The 24672-nt window shown below is 45.2% G+C and overlaps 1 protein-coding gene across 3 annotated transcripts in view; it reads right to left on the bottom strand.

The window, feature by feature from the left end:
• NEMP2 (nuclear envelope integral membrane protein 2) overlaps positions 1-20837 on the bottom strand; it is a 37154-nt gene extending 16317 nt beyond the window's left edge. The window contains exons 1-4 of one of the 3 annotated variants that reach the window (XM_069983517.1): positions 20745-20837; positions 4847-4956; positions 1270-1489; positions 426-495 (exon numbers count right to left, since the gene is read on the bottom strand). In XM_069983517.1, coding sequence (XP_069839618.1) covers positions 426-495; positions 1270-1489; positions 4847-4956; positions 20745-20772 — 428 coding nt within the window. In that variant the 5' untranslated portion in view covers positions 20773-20837. Of the gene's footprint in view, positions 1-425; positions 496-1269; positions 1490-4846; positions 4957-6752; positions 7055-20744 lie in introns of those variants that run through there. The other 2 variants (XM_069983515.1, XM_069983516.1) reach the window with 2 other exon arrangements.
• Between the last annotated feature and the right edge of the window lie 3835 nt (positions 20838-24672).

Raw genomic sequence — 24672 nt, 5'->3', positions numbered from 1 at the left:
AACCACAAACATATGAAAAAAAGATATGGGAAAAGCGTAAAGATATTAAAGATATGGGAATAGCGTGAAAGAAAAAATGGTCTTTGTTGCCCACAGCGTTCAATCAAAGCACAATTTAAAAAACTTTAAGAACAGAAAAAGAAATGAAAGCTAGGCTATGATTGACTACTATGAGCAAAAAGGACTTTTCTTTTATGGTGCGTTTACACAGACAGATTTATCTGACAGATCTTTGAAGTCAAAACCAGGAACAGACTATAAACAGGGATCAGGTTATAAAGGAAAGACTGTGATCTATCCTCTTTTCAAATCCATTCCTGGCTTTGGCTTCCAAAATCTGTCAGATAAATCTTTCTGTGTAAACGCACCATTAGACAGTGTAATAAAACTTCCATTGTGTTAATTATCGTTAATTTGACACATACCTACTGAGCTTATCAGCTAAGCACAACAGCAGAATACCAGCTAGGACAGCCAAGATTCGAGGATTAAACCCTGGTGGGAAAATGTGCACCAAGAACCATGATAAAGAAGAAAGTATTAAGCACAAAGCAAGAACACTTTAAAGATAAAGACATTTAGAGTAACTATGCAATCAGACTGGCGTTCTGGGTATGACGTCCTTCTCCAATAGGCACACCAGCAAGATCATGGTTGGCAACATCTACCAAATGCCAATAAGAGGGAAGCCATTGTGCCAGACTGTACCGACACTGGTAAGGAGATGTCTAATGAATGTAGCAGGTGGCCAGAGTACGTGGCATCACACTATCATCATCTGTCTGTCTACTCCATTTTATAGCGGCAGGATGGAAGAAGAGCCATGGGATATAAAGGTGAAGTGTTCATGTTATACTGCCACATTACAGATTAAACTATATTGGTGCCTAGAATGACTGGCAAGAAATGTATGGCAATCTATTTAATTCTGTAGAGAAGTAGGTGGAAGAGATTGTTAAAGCGGTAACAATTTCAATTGTCCAATTGTGTCAATACGCTGGACATCTTCTGATATTTTGCAGATCAGTTCATCTAATCAGTCGTTCATAGATTCACCCTGGTGTCTGGGTTGGCCTTAAAGGCTTGAACAATATTAAAGTGATCGAAATAACACATTTTTGGAATGATTTATCTCACTGTGTAAAAGACAATCGTTTCAAACCACAAACAATCGCTAAGTGATCTGCTCATGTAAAAGGACCAATAGTTTTGGCAAATACATAAGAATGAAAAATTTATACTACTCATTCATTCCAATGTGATACTCACAAAACTTCCTGACTGTCACACTGTAAGTTGCTGATTTAGCGCTAAAGTGTATATGAAAGCAGAAGTCTTTGTCCAGTCGGTTGACATCAATGAGAACATCTTTGGAATCTCTTGGTTTCGTGACATTGTGTAGCCAGCAGGAAATATAATCGTAGGTATCCTGTGGTTGAGCGCAGTGCTGAGGTAATATTAAAACTCTTTCTGTACTCTGGACATGAATCTAGAAAATAAAGGGGTTCATGGCGTCATTTTTTTTATATGTAATGTCATTTTAGTAACATGAACATACCAGTTATTTCACAATATTATAAATGTTATGCCCATCAGTATTCATCAGTATTTGCCTGAAAAATCTTAAATCTTGGCGATATCTCTTGGCCAAAAATGAAAAGTGGTGCACCAAGAAGGCACAATCTCAAAGATGTAGACAGATTTAATAAGAGTGTTATTAATGGTTATATATAGTTAATTTGAGTTTAACAACTGAAAAAAATCCCAATTAATGGAAAAGTTCTTTTTCATATGAATACACATATCAACAGGATCCATTTCAGTGCTAATCACATAGCCATATATGGAAGAGAAAAACATAAGTAAAGTTTGCTAAAGGTGTCTGGGTACTTAAAGGAAATGTATTGTGTAGATTTGATTTTATGGATTAGAACTAAATGCTAGAATATGTTCTATTTTTCTTATCTGTCTCTTTTTTCTGTGATTTTTAAACAATTTATTACATTACTACGTTATTATGGGGGCTGCCAAATCTGCGAGATTTCAGGATTATTGAATATATATTTAAATTTAACCCCTTCACAACCAAAGTAACGGTACAGTAACAGTCAGTTAAATCACGTCAATAACGGACTTTTTTTTAATAGTAAAAGCGGGCACCTTTTCTCTATTTTTGACGTTGTGTGAACATAGCCAAGTCAAATTACATTGCAGCAATAACAGATGTCTATTTAAATAGAAAAGGCCTTTTCTTTTTTTTTTTTGGCACACATAGCCTCTAATAGCCATAACACTTATTTTTCCACCTACAGGGCCAGATGGGGCATCATTCATGTATAGTTTTTATTGGTATCATATAGGTGTAAAAGAAAAATTTTGATCGCTTTTTATATTTTGTTCAGGGATGTGATAAATTTATATTTTGGGCGACTAGGGAGGGGGCTTTTTATTAATAAAAACACTTTTTTTTTTACACATATACTAGAAGCCCCCCTGGGGGACTTCTAGTATAAGCACACTAATCTCTCTTTGAGATCTATGCTGTAAAGTTATACAGCGGCCATACTTGTTGTTCGCTATAGCCATGGAAATAATTGACGTCAATTTTTTCCGTCCTTTCTACACTGATTTCAATGCATCAACAACGGCCGTTGTACGTACCATGTGTGAACAAAACCCAGTACTATTGGCGTTCTGTACATAGAGTTTCCTGAGACCAGACTCTTTGAAAAGATTGTCGATCTGACAGGACGGTGGTAAGTGTTTTATGCCTGTTAGTGTAAGGATAGGGATGCCTTACATTTACCCTGCAGGGGGCCCAATCAGTCAGTGACACTCCTGTCACTGACTTCCTTAAAGTGACTCTGTACCCACAATCTGCCCCCCCAAACCGCTTGTACCTTCGGATAGCTGCTTTTAATCCAAGATCTGTCCTGGGGTCAGTTTGGCAGGTGATGGTGATGCAGTTATTGTTCTAAAAAACAACTTTTAAACCGGCAGCCCGTGCCCTACGGGAGTTGCCTAGATTGTGTATGCATTAGGCTGGCACAACCTCTCTGTCCCTCCTTCCGCCCTCCTCATCATTAGGAATGCTCCAGGCAGATTGGGCTGGATCGTTAAGACACCTGTGCAAATGTTCAGCATGGAGAAAATGTTCCAGTGTCATTCCTAATGATGAAGAGGGTGGGGAGGAGGGACAGAGGGGTGGTGCAAAGTTAGGGCACAGATACTCCCGTAGGGCACGGGGCTACCAGCTTAAAAGTTGCTTTTTAGCACAATAACTGCATCACCTGCCAGAGGAACTGCATGACAGATCTTGGATTAAAAGCAGCTATCCAAAGGTACAAGCGGTTTGGGGGGGGGGGGGGCTCAGATTGTGGGCACAGAGTCGCTTTAAAAGCCGCGATCGCTACACATCGTGCCATCTGAGGAGTTAATGACAGGCAGCTGCGTGATCGCAGTTGCCTGTCGATACCACCGCCTCCTGAGACACTAATGTGTAGCCGTATAGCTGATATTAAGGAGTTAAAAAACATCACCAAAGTGGGAGCTCATCTACTATAATAGTTTAAACTCTGGCAAAAACAAAACATCCTGTGCAGGCACGAGGTGGAGGTGGGGGAATATAATAAATGTAATACTTTTCCACCCCCGTGCCCCAATAGTGCTGCTTTACAGTCTCTTTGACAGCAGCTGGCACCCCTTTCTGACTTCCTGCTAAGTCACGACTCGGGGGAAAGTAACTAACTCGGCTGATGGTTTGCCTACTCTAGCTAGTAAGTAAGTGGCTAGTAAGGTGATGTGGTGCTGCGGGGGCACAGGACGCAGAAATATACATTCTTTATTATATTTCCCACCCCTTGCCTATACAGGATTTTTTATTTTCAATGGGCTTCTCCTTTAATATCCTGCGAATTAAACAAAAAATACATATCTTGTATCAAACTAAATGCAATTTTATAAATAAACTACCATAGGTTAAAAACATGACCATAAAGGAATGGACACCACATCACAATAAATAGCAAGCAATGCATCAGAAACACATATCATAAGCATGTATATAGCCCTCTATTGGCTACATATTTAATATGCATCAGATGTAAAGTGATAGGCTAGCTGGCTACGTCCATAATCACTTGAATCATATTCCACATAGCGCTCACCATCTGCGACTAGACTGGGATGGAAGAGATGGCGTCGTATATTGGTTTGTCTGGTTAACATCCACTGAAATGATGGACATCAACAGAAAACCAGATGGACCCCATTTAAGTAAATGGGCTCCATCAGGCTTTGTTGTGTTCTGTTGTACAGTACTGGCCAGCTCCATTTGCTGGCTGGCACTGGACGAATTTCCAATGCCTATTATTAACAGCGACCGTCAGCTGCAGATAGCAGCCAGCACCCACCATTCATGTACAGAGTAGGCATCGAAGGAACAGAACATGGCAGGCATATGGCAATATGGTTTCTGTAGTGAGCGGGACCTGATCGATATCCAGGAAATCCTGGTATATCATCTGTACAGTACAGCATCAATACCGTACCAAGGTTCCGATGCATCATGTAGCCCTAGTTTACATATTACCATCCCCACATTGTTTCAAATGATAGCACCACACATAGGAGCCTGTATGGCAACACACTAACCCACTAAAACTTACCTAACTTTTTTTATTTTATTTATAACCTTAAGGGATTACAGTAGGTTTGGCTTTCCTTTTGTGCCAAGATTCAATCCCTAATTTTGTTCAACAGAAAAAAAATCAGCTTTAAAAGTTGGGAAAAAAGACTAACTACATCTACATACAGTAGCTACAAAGTCTATTCATGCATGCTTTACCTGAGGAGCTGACCACAGTGTGTCCAGGCGCCATTGTGGTTTATAACAGAAGCAGTGAATCTCAGATGTATTAGCAGGACGACCTTCATGTAATAAAGTGCATGTATTACCTACAATGATAAAGAAGCAGCCATTTGTAAAATTTTCTATAATGTAATATACATATTATTCTTTTTTTTTTTGTTAGCTCATCTTATAGAAAGGGCCCCCACGCAATCTATTGTCATGTTACAGTATAACTTTTTTTTTAATAAACATTTATGTGGTTACCCTTTAAATTGTGGCATCGACCATGCTCTGTGATAATATGAGTTGGCTATGCAGCCAAAAGACAAGACTATCACCTATTCGTGCAGGAGGTCATGGAGAATCTGATTTGCAAGTGTATGTCACATTAGAGATGAGTGAATCTACATTACAAATGAAGCAAAACGCTTTGTTGCTGGCTGCCTTGCCACTCCACTCCGGGTGCCTGGAAAAGCTGGATCCAGTCTTGGGAAAATTCTCACTGTTTCCCAGGCACCTGAAGTGGAGCGGCACAGAGTTCTAAGGCAGCCAGCTGATAAGCTGACTGCCAAGCTAATGCTGCGTTTAAACGGAGCGATAATTCACCAAATCGATTGTTTAACGATTTTGAAGCAACATTTTGGTTTTTAGGACGATCAACTTTTTGACAAATAAATCGTTAGAAAAATCGTTGGAAAATTCAGAAGAACAATCGTTATTGCGATTGTTTTTAGGATCGCTTAAGCCCATCTTTAACATAGGATACATTACACAAAGCGATCTGCGAATTTTTAGCGAACATGTTGAAAGATCAAAATTAACGATTTCTCGATCGTCACTTGATCGTTCGCTTTGTTTATACGAAACGATTATTGCTCAAATGCAATCATTATTGCGAATATTCGAACGGTCATCCTTCCGTGTACAGGCAGCATTACAAAGTGCTTTGCATGTGCTGTAAATTCGCTCATCTCTAGTCACCATGAATTTCTGGTTTCAACAGAAGTAAACAAAGTAACCTTGGTGCCTTGTTCTATTGAATATCAATAGGTAGGAAACAATGTGCAAGACTTCTCCCCACCTGGCCCAACCTGACTGACGGGTCTCTTCTGACACACAGGGCAAATCACTGAAGTTTAACAAGACCTCATTCACACATCTGCAAAATTTGTCCGCAAATTTAAATCCCATTGGTTTCTATATTCCTCTTCCCACATCCGCAAAAAAAAAAAAAGTAGGGACATGTCCTAGTGTGGACCGTAATTTCATCACAGACACACCAATAGAAGTCTATCAGACTATCAGAATTTTATTTGCAGATGCTACAGACATTACCTCCATAACATCAGCAAAAAATACTGATCCACAAAAATATAATGACAGGTTAATGAGGCCTTAGGCTGTGTTCACAAGTGACATTTTTATTGAATTTTGTCACAAATTGTCACAGCGTAATTGCTGTAAAATAACGAATCATAGACACAGTAAAAACGCAGTGTGTGAACAGTCAGCTAGTAACTATAGTCTGGTCATTTCCTGCACAAGTCACTCAGCATCTTAAGTGCGGTTTACGTTTAACATACTTTTGAAAGGGTTAAATCCTGTAAGCATGCGGGAAATTACTCAAATATAGTCACCAGCTGATAGATGGCAGCCCTTGGCAGTGCACTGGGGTATATGTGCAATGTCTACCAGGCACATACAAGCAAATGTTCATGTGACTGCCCCCTGCCATAGGAGTCTATGCACCACAGACATATAGTGGGAGCCCCAGACCACCAGCCGGCCACATACATAGTGCGCTGCATCGGGGTGACGTCACCAGCCGCACAAGCTACACAACGGGACCCCCGCACAGCCCTCACCCGGCGGGGTCCTCACACGCCCGCACAGCCCTCACCCGGCGGGGTCAGCTCACCGGCGCTCATTACACTGCACACACTGATATACAGGCACAGCGCCGTCCTCAGATCACACCCGGACGCTTCCATTTTGCATTCAAACTGGCGCTTCGAAGGTCGGTGCAGGTCAGACCAGCTCAGCCGAGTGCCGATCCTTACATGCCAGTCCGGCAAAGCGATTGACTAGTCCGCCAGACCTCAAGGCACAGAGCAGCAGATCTGCTATGGCTCCGGACAGTATCGGGCTTCACATCACGGACATGTGCTCTGTGTAGCTGCAGGGCTCCGCTTCCTATCTGGGGCGTGCAGGCAGCGATTGGTTTGGGCTGGGGGACGCGGCTGTACATGGAAGTGTGAGGAAACGCACAGTGCAGTCTGTGGCTGGATGCCGCATGGCTTTGTTTACATGATATTTTGCGGTTTCTTGTTGGCATCTGTGGATAATGTATTATGCAGTAAGGTTGTTTTCAATGTCCATTGTTAGGGGGCGTTTACACAAACAGATTTTCCAAGGCAATTGAAGCCAAAGCCAGAAACGGACTATAATAATAATAATAATAATAAATTTATTTGTATAGCGCCAACAGATTCCGCAGCGTTTTTTTTTCTATCCATACAGTACAGAGGTACATAATACGCAGTTAAATTGGAAAAAATAAGTACATAGTTAATAAAAATAACAAAAATACAAAATACAGAGTATAGACGAGACCTGCTCGTTGGAGCTTACAGACTAATTTTCATAGACACCAGGCATAAGTGCTTTATTTGTCCATGGTCCAGCCATTGTACATAATTAGAATTACAGGATGAGCCAGTAACAACGCCAATGTCTGATGCAGGTAAACATATAAAGTGCAGGAACCGTCAGAGAAATAGAGCAAGGGAAACAGAAGGGGGAAACAGTTTAGGGAACGTTATAAGCAAGCCTGAAGAGATGAGTCTTCAGGGCACGCTTGAAACTGTGGGTATTGGGTATTAGTCTGATGTGTTTGGGTAGGGCATTCCAGAAAATTGGTGCAGCACGAGAGAAGTCTTGGAGGCGGGAATGAGAGGTTCTGATTATGGAGGATGTTAAGGTTAGATCATTTGCAGGGCGCAGAGCACGGGAAGGATGGTAGGTGGAGATGAGGGAGGAGATGTATGGAGGGGCAGAGTTGTGGAGAGCTTTATGGGTGAGGGTGAGGAGCTTGAAGTGGATTCTGGATTTGATGGGTAACCAGTGCAGTGACTGGCACAGAGGAGAGACATCGGTATAGCGGCTGGAGAGGAAGATGAGTCTGGCTGCTGCATTCAGGATAGACTGGTGAGGGGAGAGCTTAGACAGAGGAAGACCGATTAGTAGGGAGTTACAGTAGTCAAGACGGGAGTGGATCAGGGCGACAGTCAGAGTCTGAGCAGTGTCAGTGGTGAGGAATGGGCGGATTCTGGAGATGTTTTTGAGATGGAGATGACAGGAGCGTGTAAGAGCTTGGATATAGGGAGTAAAGGATAGATTGAGTCAACAAAACCCCCAGAAATCGAGCCTGATGCACAGGAGTGATGCTAGTACCACAGACTGAGAGGGAGATGTCGGGTTTAGGTTTGTTAGAGGGAGGAAATACAAGAAGTTCAGTTTTAGAGAGATTAAGTTTGAGAAACAGAGAGGTCATAGTGTTAGAGAGAGCGGATAGGCAGTCACTAGTATTTTGCAGGAAGGCAGGGGAGACGTCACGGGAAGAAGTGTATAACTGGGTGTCATCAGCATAAAGATGGTATTGGAAACCAAACCTGCTGATGGTCTGTCCGATGGGGGCTGAAGAGGAGGGGACCCAGGACTGACCCCTGGGGACTATAAACAGAGAACAGGTCATGAAGAAAAGACTTAAGGGGGACATGTATTAAGGTGCGTATTGGCAGAAAGTGCCGATTTGCGTATTATTTTATTCGCAAATGGCCGAATTGCGAATAAAATATTCGCATATCGGCACTTTCCGCCGGGGGGCGGAACGGGCAAAAGATACGCCGAAGACCTACTCCACCTTTCAGGTGGCGTAGGTTTTCTGCCGTGCGCACCGACGCGCACGGGATTTATGTAGAGGCAGTCCGCCTCTACATAAATCTCCGTAGCGCCGGAGATGCGGGGACGTTTTTAAGTCCGGCGTAAAAAATGTCAGACTTACCGTAATAAATGTCCCCCTAAGATTTCTCCTCTTTTCAAAACCGTACCTGGCTTTGTTTTTTAACAGTTGCAACAACAAATCTGCAGGCATGAACACACCGTTACCATACCTCCCAGTCCCTACTTTTGACCCATGTCCCTCTTTGCCCCTTACATGTCCCTCCTTTTGACCGAGGAATTAGATTTGCATTAATAAACCTTTTTATGTTGCTCTAGAACAGCGCTTCTCAAATTGTGAGGCACAGCTCCCAGTCTGGTGAGGCGCAAGGTCTCTGTCTGTTCCGGCACCAGGGGTGTTGCTAGGAAAAAAGGATAGCCCCGAACGATCTGGTGCGCAGGGCGGCACTGTTACAGCTGGAGCTGCTGCTGTGTGCTGCAGTGCCCAGGCTGGGGGGAAGGGTGCCGAGGAGACGCTGCTACTGTTACGTGCTGCGCTCCCAGATTTGAAGTCCTCTGCTTATCCAAAAGTTCGGGCCTTCATGGAAACGTATCCATGGAGACCCAAACTTGTGGATTAGTGGTGGATGCAGCGTGGCTGGTGACAGGAACATTGTTAGCTGCAGGCAGACATCGGGCTGCATCGGGACGTGGCAGGGCTGCTGAAGGCCAGGGAGCGCCAGAAGGCGCTGGGCAGGAGCAGGGGCACTCGGGGAAGGGAGGGGGTTGATATGGAGTCATTGCTCCATATTACGTCCCTGTCACACATGAGACAGGAGACTGTACAGTGCAGACCAGAAGCGCCCCTCCCCCGTCTCATGATCCTCCTCATACACAGACCCCTCCACTGTATCCCAGCTCTGTGTCGGGACACAGGAGGCAGGGCCGCCATCAGGAATTTCAGGGCCCCATACAACCAAAGTGTCTGGGCCCCCCACATTAATAAAAAAAAAAAATTGTGTGTTCGACCCACGCCTTGCTGGGAGGTATAATTTGGTTCAGATCAATTCTAGAGAACTGGCTCATATACCCCATTTTCCCCAGTGGCTTAAAATGTAACCTCTGTTATACAGTTATAAAATTGTAGAAACTAAATGTGAACAAGGTGCAATTTAAATGTCACCATACAGACACTTACTTGTATAGCTGTCTCTTGTGCTCTGTATGCAGTGCATTATATTCACCCCTGCAACGTACAATTTATAGCGTGTCTACAAGCCCAGCGGGGCTCATTATGATGGAGACTAAAACTTATACAAGAGTGGGGTAGGGGTTCCCCTGTATTCAGAATGCTGTTGAGTACTAGGCAATGCCCCGTTTGGGGTTATTGAATTTCGAGGGTCTGGGGGGCTGTTTGATTTGTATATGTTCACCAATATCCCCCCCCCCCCCCCCCCCCCCCCCCCCCCCCCCCCCCCGGTATGCTCACTAACATAGAATATGTTGATAAGGCTAATATAATGAGGCTGTTCCATGTTAGTGAGCATATACAAATCACACAGCCCCCCAGGCAGACTAGTTTAGCTCACCCAAGACAGTGATAGCGAATACATGGCGGTGAGAACGCTTTCTAGGAGATCCTGTTTGTGCAGCAGAGGTGTCTTTATCCTGCTCTGCATAGACCTTCGAAATTCAATAATCCTAGACGGGGCATTGCCTAGCACTCAACAGCATTCTGAATACAGGGGAACCCCTACCCCACTCTTGTATAAGTTTTAGTCTCCATCATAATGAGCCCCGCTGGGCTTGTAGACACGCTATAAATTGTACGTTGCAAGGGTGAATATAGACAGCTATACAAGTAAGTGTCTATTTGAATTGCACCTTGTTCACATTTAGGTTCTATAATTTTATAACTGTATAACAGAGGTTACATTTTAAGCCACTGGGGAAAATTGGGTATATGAGCCAATTCTCTAGAATTGATCTCACACACAGACACCAGCACACATGTATACAGACACCAGCACACATGTATACACACATACAGACACCAGCACACATGTATACAGACACCAGCACACCAGGGCACGATGAAGTTTGAACTTCTGCAACCTGGAGAAATCACCTGATATCACCTGCAGTCCTATGTAACACCACATAACACAGTGGTATCTCTGAGTACAGATAATGTAGTAGATTTCACCTGCAGTCCTATGTAACAGCACAGATAACACAGTGATATCTGAGTATAGATCATGTAGTAGATGTCACCTGCAGTCCTATGTAATAGCACAGATAACAGTGATATCCCTCTGAGTACAGATAATGTAGATGTCATCTGCAGTCCTATGTAACACCACAGATAACACAGTGATATCTCTGAGTACAGATAATGTAGTAGCTGTCACCTCGGGGCACCCCTACTAAATGATGTTCTGCAAAATAAGAAAAGTGTCATACAGGGACTCACAGGTGACGTCTTCTTTGATCTGAGGCGTCACTTTCCCTTTTCCTCTCCATCCGGCCCAGTCCGCCATAATGATTTCTTCCAGATATGTTTCATCTTTTCAGAACCTGCGAGACAAACAATTTAGGCTCCGCACATTTCTAGCAGCTTCCTTTCCTTTCTCCCCCCTGTAGGCTCCCATAGTAACTGCGCTGTTTGGTGTTATGTGCAGTAAAGCGAGTAGGAATGTGGGATGCCCCCTGTATGTAGGATCCCCTGCTGTGCCCCCTGTATGTAGGATCCCCTGCTGTGCCCCCTGTATGTAGGATTCCCTGCTGTGCCCCCATGAGCTAATAATGCCCCTAGAGGTGGCCCCCATGAACTAATAATGCCCCCAGAGGTACCCCCATGAGCTAATAATGCCCCCAGAGGTGCCCCCATGAACTAATAATGCCCCCAGAGGTGGCCCCCATGAACTAATAATTCCCCTAGAGGTACCCCCATACACTAATAATGCCCCCAGAGATGCCCCCATTAGTTAATAATGCCCTCAGAGGTGCCCCCATGAACTAATAATGCCCCCAGAGGTGCCCCCATATACTAATAATGCCCCCATGAGCTAATAATGCCCCCAGAGGTGCCCCCATATACTAATAATGCCCCCAGAGGTGCCCCCATGAGCTAATAATGCCCCCAGAGGTGCCCCCATGAACTAATAATGCCCCCAGAGGTGCCCCTAAAAAAACAAACATCCTACTCACCTAATCCGCGCTGTGCAGGCAGCAGCTCTTTCTCCTCTTCGGGCTCTGTCTTGCGAGCCGCAGGGACGGGACTTCCGGCAGGCGTGATGACGTCACATCATCACGCCTGCCGGAGAGGTCACGGCCGGCCTCCCATAGGCTGCTGGTATGAAGTGCCGGCAGCCTATGGGAGAGAATACAGGAGTAGGACGCTGACAGGTCCTGCTCCTGTATTCTGATCGCTTTAATGTTCCGCCCGCTCAATGTGCGGGCGGAACATCAAAGCGATCAGTGCATCTCGAGAAGCTGCGCGGCCACAGCTTCTCGGGATGCTCAAAAACAGGTGGCAAGGGGGGGCCATGCGGGCCCCCCTAGCGTAGCGGACGGGGGGCGGCGGCCGGCGGTCCCCCCCCCCCATGTCTCTTAGGGTCCGGGCCCCATACGGCAGTACCAGTTGTACTGCCCTATCGGCGGCCCTGACAGGAGGAGGGGAGAATGTCTGCAGCTGTGGGCTCTGGGTAGTTCCTGGAGCTGAAGACTTCATTATGTGGACATCAGAAAATGTATAAAAAGTGTGTATGGATGTATTGTCCATGTCTGTGTACTGTATGTATATGGATGTGCTCTATGTGTACTGTATGTATATATGGATGTGCTCTATGTGTACTGTATGTATATATGGATGTGCTCTGTGTGTACTGTATGTATATATGGATGTGCTCTGTGTGTACTATATGTATATGGATGTGCTCTGTGTGTACTGTATGTATATGGATGTGCTCTGTGTGTACTGTATGTATATATGGATGTGCTCTGTGTGTACTGTATGTATATGGGTGTGCTCTTTGTGTACTGTATGTATATGGATGTGCTCTGTGTGTACTGTATGTATATATGGATGTGCTGTGTGTACTGTATGTATATGGATGTGCTCTGTGTGTACTGTATGTATATGGGTGTGCTCTTTGTGTACTGTATGTATATGGATGTGCTCTGTGTGTCCTGTAGGGATGCACGATGCACCGAAAAATAGATACTACTAATGATTTTAGGGGCAAAAAACGGTTCGGTGCCAGGATTTCCTGGTATCGATACTTTGTTAAACTACAAAATAGCGTAGTTTAACAGAGTATAGTGCAGAGAACATGACAGGCGGCTACCTGAGCGCCTGTCATGTTCTCTCTGTGCCACCCCTGCGAACACAGACCTGGGACCCCGATCTTCCGCGCACCATGCAGCTGCCGCCGGCCACCCCTGCCTGTCACATCGCCGCGGGGGACACCGCCGACCCGGGGACACGTGTGTGCCACTGCGGGGCTTGGTAGCTGCGATAGTGCTGAGGTCTTATGGAATAAGATGAGGAGCGGCATGAGCTTCCCCCCTCCACAGGCACCAGGCATGAGACAGAGCTGGGCCCGGTGAGTATCTGACAAGAGCCGAGGTGTACGCGGGGTCCCGGGTCAGTATAGCATTACAGAGCAGCGTCGGCGGCAGGAGAGGAAAGAGAGAGGCTGAGAGCTGCACGGTCCGGGGGAGGCGAGGAGGAGATTTGACAGGAGGTGGATGGCTGTGAGGTGGGGGCCGTCAGGACAGTCTCGGGCCGGCATCAGCAATTTGGGGGGGTGAGCAAAAGGTCGTCCCGGCTGCAACTGGGGAGGGGGAGGGGGGCTGTAGCATGCACATTACTCTGCCGCCCGAATCCAGCTGGAATAGTGCAACTACAACCCTCATCATCCCTGATAGCTGGTGTGTGTTAAATGACTACAAGTTCCCATCATCCCTGATAGCTGAAGTGTGTTACATGATTACAGTCCCCATCATCCCTGATAGCTGAAGTGTTACATGATTACAGTCCCCATTATCCCTGATAGCTGAAGTGTGTTACATGACTACAGTCCCCATCATCCCTGATAGCTGAAGTGTGTTACATGACTACAGTCCCCATCATCCCTGATAGCTGAAGTGTGTTACATGATTACAGTTCCCATAATCCCTGATAGCTGAAGTTTGTGTTACATGACTACAACCCCCATCATCCCTGATAGCTGAAGTGTGTGTTACATGACTACAACCCCCATCATCCCTGATAGCTGAAGTGTGTGTTACATGACTACAACCCCCATCATCCCTGATAGCTGAAGTGTGTGTTACATGACTACAACCCCCATCATCCCTGATAGCGGAAGTGTGTGTTACATGACTACAACTCCCATCATCCCTGATAGCTGAAGTGTGTGTTACATGACTACAACCCCCATCATCCCTGATAGCTGAAGTGTGTGTTACATGACTACAACCCCCATCATCCCTGATAGCTGAAGTGTGTTAAATGACTACAACCCCCATCATCCCTGATAGCTGAAGTGTGTGTTACATGACTACAACCGCCACCATCGCCCTGATAGCTGAAGTGTGTGTTACATGACTACAACCGCCACCATCGCCCTGATAGCTGAAGTGTGTTACATGACTACAACCCCCTCGATCCCTGATAGCTGAAGTGTGTGTTACATGACTACAACCCCCACCATCGCCCTGATAGCTGAAGTGTGTTACATGACTACAACCCCCTCGATCCCTGATAGCTGAAGTGTGTGTTACATGACTACAACCCCCATCATCCCTGATAGCTGAAGTGTGTGTTACATGACTACAACCCCCATCATCCCTGATAGCTGAAGTGTGTGTTACATGACTACAGTCTCCACCATCACCCTGATAGCTGAAGTGTTATTGTGCATATTATAAGATTATCACCTTCCTGATCACGCACGGTAAATGGTGCAAGCGGAGAATCCACCAAATCACCCCACAGCCATGCAGGCTAAAAGATAAAAAAATGTGTTAGGAGTGAGAATAGGGCAATTTTTTTTAAGAACATTTATTTTAAATAATGCAAACTTTATTTTTAAAGTAATATGGTCCGTACGGGCACATCTCTATTCTTGTGTTTTGTTTTTAAATAAAATTTATTAAGTATCGAATAAGTATCGAGCATTGAAAAAAAAAAGTTGGTATTGGTATCGAACTCAAAATTCTGGTGTTGTGACATGACTAGTGTCCTGTATGTATATGGATGTGCTCTGTGTGTCCTGTATGTATATGGATGTGCTCTGTGTGTCCTGTATGTATATGGATGTGCTCTGTGTGTACTGTATGTATATGGATGTGCTCTGTGTGTACTGTATGTATATGGATGTGCTCTGTGTGTCCTGTATGTATATGGATGTGCTCTGTGTGTCCTGTATGTATATGGATGTGCTCTGTGTGTGTGCTCTGTGTGTAATGTATGTATATGGATGTGCTCTGTGTGTGTGCTCTGTGTGTACTGTATGTATATGGATGTGCTCTGTGTGTCCTGTATGTATATGGATGTGCTCTGTGTGTCCTGTATGTATATGGATGTGCTCTGTGTGTACTGTATGTATGAGGATGTGCTCTGTGTGTCCTGTATGTATATGGATGTGCTCTGTGTGTCCTGTATGTATATGGATGAGCTCTGTGTGTACTGTATGTATATGGATGTGCTCTGTGTGTATTGTATGTATGTGGATGTGCTCTGTGTGTCCTGTATGTATGTGGATGTGCTCTGTGTGTCCTGTATGTATGTGGATGTGCTCTGTGTGTCCTGTATGTATATGGATGTGCTCTGTGTGTCCTGTATGTATATGGATGTGCTCTGTGTGTCCTGTATGTATATGGATGAGCTCTGTGTGTACTGTATGTATATGGATGTGCTCTGTGTGTCCTGTATGTATATGGATGTGCTCTGTGTGTACTGTATGCATATGAATGTGCTCTGTGTGTTTGCTCTGTGTGTACTGTATGTATATGGATGTGCTCTGTGTGTACTGTATGTATATGGATGTGCTCTGTGTGTCCTGTATGTATATGGATGAGCTCTGTGTGTGTGCTCTGTGTGTACTGTATGTATATGGATGTGCTCTGTGTGTACTGTATGTATGTGGGTGTCCTCTGTGTGTCCTGTATGTATATGGATGTGCTCTGTGTGTCCTGTATGTATATGGATGTGCTCTGTGTGTACTGTATGTATATGGATGTGCTCTGTGTGTACTGTATGTATATGGATGTGCTCTGTGTTAATTGCTGGTGGTGGTGGGTCAGAGAGGTTTAATTGCAGGCATTGGGGGTGGAGGGGGTTAATTGCAGGCAGAGGGGTAACATTACTACTATGGGTGGCACAGCAGGGGCATTATTACTAAATAGGGTGGCACAGCAGGGGCACTATTTGGGTTATTAACTATTTGTGGGGCTCTGATGTGTTACTATTGGGGTTATTAACTAGTTGTGTAGCACTATTTGGGTTATTATTTGTGGGGCACTAGTGGGGTTATAAATTATTAGTGGGGCACTCTGACATGCACAGAAATGGGGTAAGGAGGAGAGAGGAAGCTGACACAGAAATAGGAGGTTAAGAATGGAACCATGCTGGTATGTGTGTAAATTGCCAGGTGAGTAGAGGGGTGGGTTATGGAGAAAGGAGTGCTGCACTGTGGTGCTAGTTTACAGGTGGAGCAGTATGTGGTGTTCGGTTTTTGCCGATGGAGCAGTATTTATTTCTGCACTTAGGTGCTTATTTGGCAGTGCTCTGGGATATATGCACTACATGGCAGTATTAGGCATTGCATAGTAGTATGTGTTTGTTGGTGAGGCCCGAGCATCAATATGGATCCCCAGGTGAGGCCCGAGAACAAAAAGTTTGAGAAGCACTGCTCTAGAAAGCGTCTGGTTTCTTACTGTATAATAGACCCTGCATATTATTCTATTATGTGGTGCAAGTTGGATCCTAAACATTGTTATATTCAGAAGAATCATGTGACATTATGGCCCCTGTCACACATCATGTCACACATGCAGACTCACTGATTTCTATGGCCCCGTACACACATCGGAACGGGTTACAGACCCCTTTTGGGGACATGATCCGTGCCGCAAAAAATGATTAATCCGTTGTGCACCGTGTCCCCTATTTGAATCAGTTGGTCCTCAATTTGTAACCCACCTTTGTAATCCTGTCCACAGTTGTGGGTCTGTAGTTACAGACAGGGTTACTGATGTGCGGATGAGACCTAAGGATGCAGTCACACATACAGGATCTGCTCCAATGTAACTTATTGTTTCAATTTGCAGCAGATCCTGTATGTGTGATGCATCAATTTGCAGCAGATCCTGTATGTGTGATGCATCAATTTGCAGCAGATCCTGTATGTGTGATGCATCAATCTGCAGCAGATCCTGTATGTGTGATGCATCAATTTGCAGCAGATCCTGTATGTGTGATGCATCAATTTGCAGCAGATCCTGTATGTGTGATGCATCAATCTGCAGCAGATCCTGTATGTGTGATGCATCAATTTGCAGCACATCCTGTATGTGTGATTGCATCCTTACATTAAAAAGTATAGAAATGTTTGTAAAAAATTTTTTTATGGACGCCTGATGGTAGACGGGTACAGAGGCCACAGTGGTCCTATCTGCTATTGGAATATTGTGATACCCATACTGCATTCTTTGTGACTACAGAAGGCCTAATACTATATGGGGCCATATACAACTACTACAGTGGTTCCTTGGATTACGAGCATAGTTCGTTCCTAGACAATGCTTGTAATTCAAATCCACTCTTAGGGCGGGTTCACACTACGGAATTCTCGCGGACAATGTCCGCGGAATTCCGTCAGCTGTCCGCCCGCACGGGCACGCGCTTTTCCGCCGGCTCCATAGACACCATTCCGGACAGGCGCCCAGATGTGCGGGCGGACAGCAGACGGAATTTCGCAGACATTGTCCGCGAGAATTCCGTAGTGTGAACCCGCCCTTTAGGGTATGTGCACACTGAATCCACCCGTGCATAGAATGGAGTCTATGACACGGGCGGAGACCCGTGCGCCTGGTGCAGTCCGCGAGCGGGCGCGAGCTGGGAATTCCGCGACGGAGGTTCCGTCTAAATTCCTCAGTGTGCACACACATACAGAATCTGCAGCAGATTTGAAACTGCAGATTCAAAGCAAATCAATTCTGGGCCATCAAATCTGCTGCAGATCCTCTACGTGTAAACGCACCTTTAGGGATGGCCCAGAATGATTTGCATTGAATCTGCAACTTCAAATCTGTGCCATCAAATCTGCTGCAGATCCTGTACGTGTGAACACACCCTTAAAGGGAATCTGTCAGCACCTGGGCTGGTCCTGAGGTGCTGACAGTGCAGTTAAGGTGTATGTCACTTTATGTATGTGGTACCTTTCTTTTAGCATTTGGTGCAGTAGTTTTATCTTATTTTTGCCCGTAACTTGTAGTGGTGAGGTGTTCATGCCGCACTTAGGCTTGCCTCACCACCACTTTCTCCTCCCTGTTTGCTGCCTGGCCCGGCATCCTGCTTCTTGATGATGTTGCTGGCAAGGGCCGTGCCGACTTTCCAGTATGCGCATGCGCCCTGGATCTGTTGGGTGTTGCGCGTTACTGCATCCCGAATTGCGCGTGCGCCATAGCGCAGATGAGCGGCGCAACTGTGGAAACTTGCTGTTGGGAGCACGCGTCCCCAACAGATCCAGGACGCATGCGCATACTAGCAAGTCGGCACGTGGCCCTTGCCAGCAACGTCATCAAGAAGCAGGAGGCTGGGCCGGGCAGCAAACAGGAGAAAATGGTGGTGAGGCGTGCCTAAGCGCGGCACAAACACCTCACCACTATAAGTAACGGGCAAGAATAAGATAAAACCACTGTACCGAATGCTAAAAGGTACCACATACATTAAGGGACATGCACCTTCACTGTACTGTCAGCACCTCGGGACAAGCCCAGGTGCTGACAGATTCCCTTTAACCCCTAGATGACCTAGGACGTACCGGTACATCCTGGAATCCTGTGCCCAGGCGATCAAGGACGTACCGGTACGTCCTAAGCTATGAAGCAGGTGGGGGCTGGCTGCAATCAGCAGCCGGTACCTCAGTGTTAATGACAGGCTGCAGCGATGCGGCCACAGCGTTTAAGTGTAAGTAACAGGGGGAGTCCCCTGTCACTTACCGATCGGGACCACCGCAGTCACGCGATTGTTAAAACGGACCGTTGGAGGTCTCTCACCTGCTTCTGTGTGGTCCGATCGGCGATCTGTTCACTGAGCCTGCACGGGCAGGCTCAATGAGCAGAGCGCCGATAACACTAATCAATGCTATGCCTATGGCATAGCAATGATCAGTGTATAAAAGGAAAGTTATGTATGTACAAGTCCCCCAAAGGGACTTAACATGTTTTAAAAAGTTTAAATCACCCCCCAATCCCATTATATAAATAAAACACATAAAAATAAATAAACATATAATATACCGTAGCGTGCGTAATTGTCCGATCTATTAAAATATAACAAGCGTTGTTGCGAATGGTGAACGGCATAGACGAAAAGAGGAAAAAAACTGCACGGATTACCGATTTTATGTTACATTATATATATAAAAAAAAAATCAATAAAAAGTGATCAAAACGTCCGATCTTCACAAATATGGTATTAATAAAAACTAGAGATTATGGCGGAAAAAATGACACCTCATACAGCCCTGTAGATAAAAAAAATAAAACCGTTATAAGCGTCACAATAGGCCAATTTTATTAATAATTAGTTGCCAAAAAAAGGATTTCATTTAAAAAAAATATATAACATTAGAGAATCTGTATAAACCTGCAAATGGTTGTGTTCGGACTGATCTATAGAATAACTGTGTTGTGTCGCTTTTACCATATAGTGCATTATGTAGACACAGAAACCCCCCAAAATATACCATATTTCTTATGATTTCACCTATTTATATCTTCATAAATAATAACTTTGGGATTCAGTCATACGTGTTATGGTAAAATGAAAGACTCCACTACAAAGTACAACTATTCCTGTAAAAAACAAGCCCTCACATGGCCTTGTAGATAGAAAACTGAAAGTACTAGAGCTCTTAGAAGGGGAGGAGGGAAAAACAAAAGCGCAAAGATCAAAATTTGCGAGGTCCACTGGGTCATTTTGGGCCTGGTCCTCAAAGGGTTAAACCAAAGCAAAGTTTGCCATAAGACATCACTGATATGCAGACAATTGGTGCCATTTCCCCAAAATAATGATTTTTTATTCTGAATAACATGTAGAACAGATAAAACAAACATTTAGAAACAGCTGTATATGTGATGTTATAAGTTACTGTACAGTATAACAATCAGCATGTGGTATATAATGTATAGTAAGTGCATAAACCTGAAAAAACAGCAGCAGTTTATAGATGCAGGATGGAACTGCAAATCCCCATAATGCAGTAGTGTAGTACAACAGGCTAGAATAGAGAAGCAGGGCTGCGGTCAGAGGTCTGTGTGGTCACATGACAGCAATGGGGAAGGGGTGTGTGTTTAGCATGAAACAATCAGGAAGTGAGAATCACAGCTGTGCAGGAGGACAGAAACTTTCTATACAGCAGTTTGAATGGCTGAGTGTAAGTGCAGGTACATTATAGCAGTAATGTGTATAGCTGAGCATAAGTGCAGGAACATTATAGCAGGAATGGAGATGAAACGTCAGTGGGGGTTAAAGGGGCCAGCTTACATATTCGCAGTGGAATGAAAATTCCACTGCGGATATGTAACCCCGGATTTTGCTGCAAACTCGCAGCATGAAATCCGGTACGTGTGAAGCTACCCTTAAAGAAGTCATAGGAGGCAAAAAAATTATTTCGGGATAGGGATGAGGTAACACAAAAAAAGAGGTCATAGTCACCTGTCCTGGTGTCCGCGCAACGCTGCATCCCTCTCCTGGACCTCAACCAGCTGTCTTCTTAGATTCCCTTCCGGCTACATCACGAACCGGCTAACAGATGCTCAGTCAATCAGTGATTGTAAAAGAGAAGAACAAAGAAGTACGTAAATAGAAACTTGCACACCAAAATTAGTAGCAAAAAATGTATATACAGTGGTACCTTGGTTTAAGAGTAACTGGTTTAAGAGTGTTTTGGTTTAAGAGCTCACAGTTTTTCAAAATTGTGACTTGTTTAAGGGTATATTCACACGAACGGGCTCGCAGCGAGATTCTCGCTGCGAGCCTGGCAGGTCCTGGCAGTTCCCATACACTACATACTTGCTGCGGTCTAAACGACCGCAGTGAGTATGTAATTATACCGCCCTTAACCCCTTCTGCTCCCTCCCGGCCCCCCCGCTGTAAGCATACTTAACCTGTCCTCGCTGCACGGGTCCGGCGTCCTGCTCTCCCGTCCGGCCAATCAGTGGCTGCAGCTGGGCAACACACTGATTGGCCGGACGGGAGAGCAGGACGCCGGACCCGTGCAGCAAGGACAGGTAAAGTATGCTTACAGCGGGGGAGCCGGGAGGGAGCAGAAGGGGTTAAGGGCGGCAGAATTACATACTCGCTGCGGTCGTTTTGACCGCAGCAAGTATGTAGTGTATGGGAACTGCCAGGACCTGCCAGGCTCGCAGCGAGAATCTCGCTGCGAGCCCGTTCGTGTGAATATACCCTTAAGAACATTGCTTTGGTTTAAAGGGGTTATCCAGCTCTACAAAAACATGGCCACTTTTCCCCCTACTGTTGTCTCCAGTTCAGGTGCGGTTTGCAATTAAGCTCCATTTACTTCAATGGAACTGAGTTTAAAACCACACCCAAACTGGAGACAACAGTAGGGGAAAGTGGCCATGTTTTTGTAGCACTGGATAACGCCTTTAAGAGCTCCCTGTACTGGGTAGGAGGGGGAGTTGGGGAGTGGCATGGTCTGCATAGCAGGGTCTACAGCACTGTACTCTGATCCAGGAAGTCTCCCTCACCTTCCAAATCATAGCATATCCATTTCAGGCTGGGGCTTACATCAGTGGACAGGACTGTGGAGGTAATCCATAGCTGTAACCCCTCTCTCCCCGGACAGAGAGGGCTGCATTTATGTCCCCACATCTGCCCTGCGCATTCCTTTATGCTCCCTGCAGTCCTGATTGGTCCATGCTGAACAGTGGCGTAGCTATAGCGATCACCATGGCGACTGGGCCCGCTATCTGGGGGGGCTCTAGCCAGGCCCCCCTCTGCCACCTCACTTTGTGGTGGGCACAGTTGACTGCATCCATGGGTCACACAGACCTATGGATGCAGCTGCTGCAAACATTAAGTGCTGGAGCCTAGTGCATGGCCCCGGGCCCCCTCCTCCTCACCTTGCCTATTCCCCATGTGCACGAAGGCCGGTTCTTACTTCTCCTGTGTGCAGGGCCGGCTTTAGGCATGTTGGGGCGGGGGTGAAAATCTCAGGGCATCTCTAAGGGGGTCCCCTGCAGCTGCAGACACTCTGTCAGTGTCCGCATACATCCCCTGCCCTTACTTCAGATCCGGACAATGTGCTAAACCCACCTGGAGCTTCTCTGAGGGGATGGGGGATTTCTTTTTAAGGTGAAACAGGCAAAACATGGTTAACATTTGCAACTGGACAAAGTTCAGACCGCCTGTTCTACCATAAAAATCCCCCCTCCCCTCAGCTGAGAGAAGTTCCACAGTTTGCTGCACATGGACATGACAAGCCTCCTCTGCAGCATCTGTCGGGACAGAGAGGATGGGGATGTGTGCAGACACAGTGCAGCTCCCTGCCTGCCACCACATCTACAGACCCCTCCCTGTGTGTATATATATATATATATATATACACATATATATATATACATACATACATACAGGGTTCAAATATATGCAAAAATAGTCCGCAGCACCCCCAAGTAGATAGAAAAAGTCTTTCTTATGCCGCACTAGTATGAATGTTGTTTGCTTGCCATATTTGAAGCAATAAATCAACAGTTCTTTTTCTAACTACTTGGGCGTGCTGCAGACTATTTGTGTATGGATAGATAGATATAGATATTAGGTACGAGCGAACCGGCCGAGGTTCGGGTTCGTATGAACCTGAACTCTTGGCTTCTGATTCCCACTGTCTGCCCGCTCCGTGGAGAGGGTGGATACAACCTTGAGGACCGCCTGGAAAACTGAGATACAGCCTGATAGGCTGTATCACAGTTTTCTAGGCAGTCCTCAGGCTGTATCCACCCTCTCCACGGAGCGGGCAGACAGTGGGAGACAGGGGCAGACAGTATTAGGCCCGAGAGGCCTAATACTATATGGAGGCACTGAGGGGGCTTGTCTACTATTTGGAAGCACACAAAATATTCACCATAATGGCTTATATGGGGGAACATAGGAGTTTCTGTTACTGTGTGAAGCAATACAAATGGGGATTTTGTATATAGATGAGGATGCTGCTTGAGCGAGGAGCCTGAAATGTTTGTCTGGCAGATCCTGCAGAGACGAGGCATCACCAGGAGAAATATTTATGATGGCCGGGCAAGATGGTGAAGAACCATCATCAAAGACGTGAGCAGTAATCCATGCAGAGAAGACACCTCCTGTGAGTTAATGGATATATCTGTGCTGTAATAACTTAAAGTTCTTGGTCAGTAGGTTTTGGCACCCTGGTCACATATTGATATCCTATACTAATGGTGCGTTTACACAGAGAGATTTATCTGACAGATTTTTGAAGCCAAAACCAGGAACAGACTATAAACAGAGAACAGGTCATAAAGGAAAGACTGAGATTTCTTCTCTTCTCAAATCCATTCCTGGCTTTGGCTTCCAAAATCTGTCAGATAAATCTGTCTGTGTAAACGCACCATGAGGATAGGCTATCAATATGCGAAATTGGAACTACTATAGGAGGGCAATGGGGATATCCGGATGCGGCAGCCCTGCAGAACCTTTATACCTAAATTGTGGCAGGCCTGGAAGCCTTTACTAGGCTTCTGGCTGCCATGACAAGCACGTTGTAATAGGAAAACAGAGGGGCAGAACACAGAGGGAGCCCTCTGTTACCTAATCACAATGTGTCTGTTATGGCAGCCAACTGGCTGTACGAACATACTTCTTGCACCAGGGCCCAAGAAACATTAGCTACGCCCCTGATGCTGGGCACACACTTTCTCTCCATTGCTGTCATGTGACCACACAGACCTCTGGCAGCAGTCCTGCTTCGCTATTCTAGCCTGTTGTACTACGCTTCTGCATTATGGGGATTTTACACCTCCATCCTGTATCTACAAACTGCCGCTGTTTTTCAGGTTTATGCACTTACTATACATTATACTCCACATGCTGATTGTTATAATGTACAGTAACTTATAATATGACATATTCAGCTGTTTCTGAATATTTGTTTCATTTGTTTTACATGTTATTCAGAATATAAAATCATTATTTTTGGGGTGTAGAGCCAATTGTTTGCATTTCAATGATTTCTTATGGGAAAATTTGCTTTGGTTTAAGAGTAGATTTGGATTACAAGCGCGGTCCCGGAACGATTTATGTTTGTAATCCAAGGCACCACTGTACTTTATTAGGGATACAGCTCAAAAATTCACAATAGTGAATATATAATCAAAATAAATGCATGAAGGACAATAAAATCCTGCCATTTTCCCCATCTATATGCTCCCAAACAGTGGTAATTCTGTTTGGTGTTGTGTGCAGTAAAGTCAGTAGGTATGTAGGTTGTCTACTCTATGTAGGATCCCCTGCTATGCCCTCCATATAGTAATAATGCCCCCTGCTGTGCCCCCATATAGTAATAATGCCCCATGCTGTGCCCTTCATATAGTAATAATGCCCCATGCTG

This window comes from Dendropsophus ebraccatus, chromosome 9 (genome assembly GCF_027789765.1).
Source record: "Dendropsophus ebraccatus isolate aDenEbr1 chromosome 9, aDenEbr1.pat, whole genome shotgun sequence".
Classification (NCBI taxonomy): domain Eukaryota; kingdom Metazoa; phylum Chordata; class Amphibia; order Anura; family Hylidae; genus Dendropsophus; species Dendropsophus ebraccatus.
The sequence above is the reverse complement of the archived record's forward strand: the minus strand, read 5'-3'. Positions and strand labels throughout refer to the sequence as shown.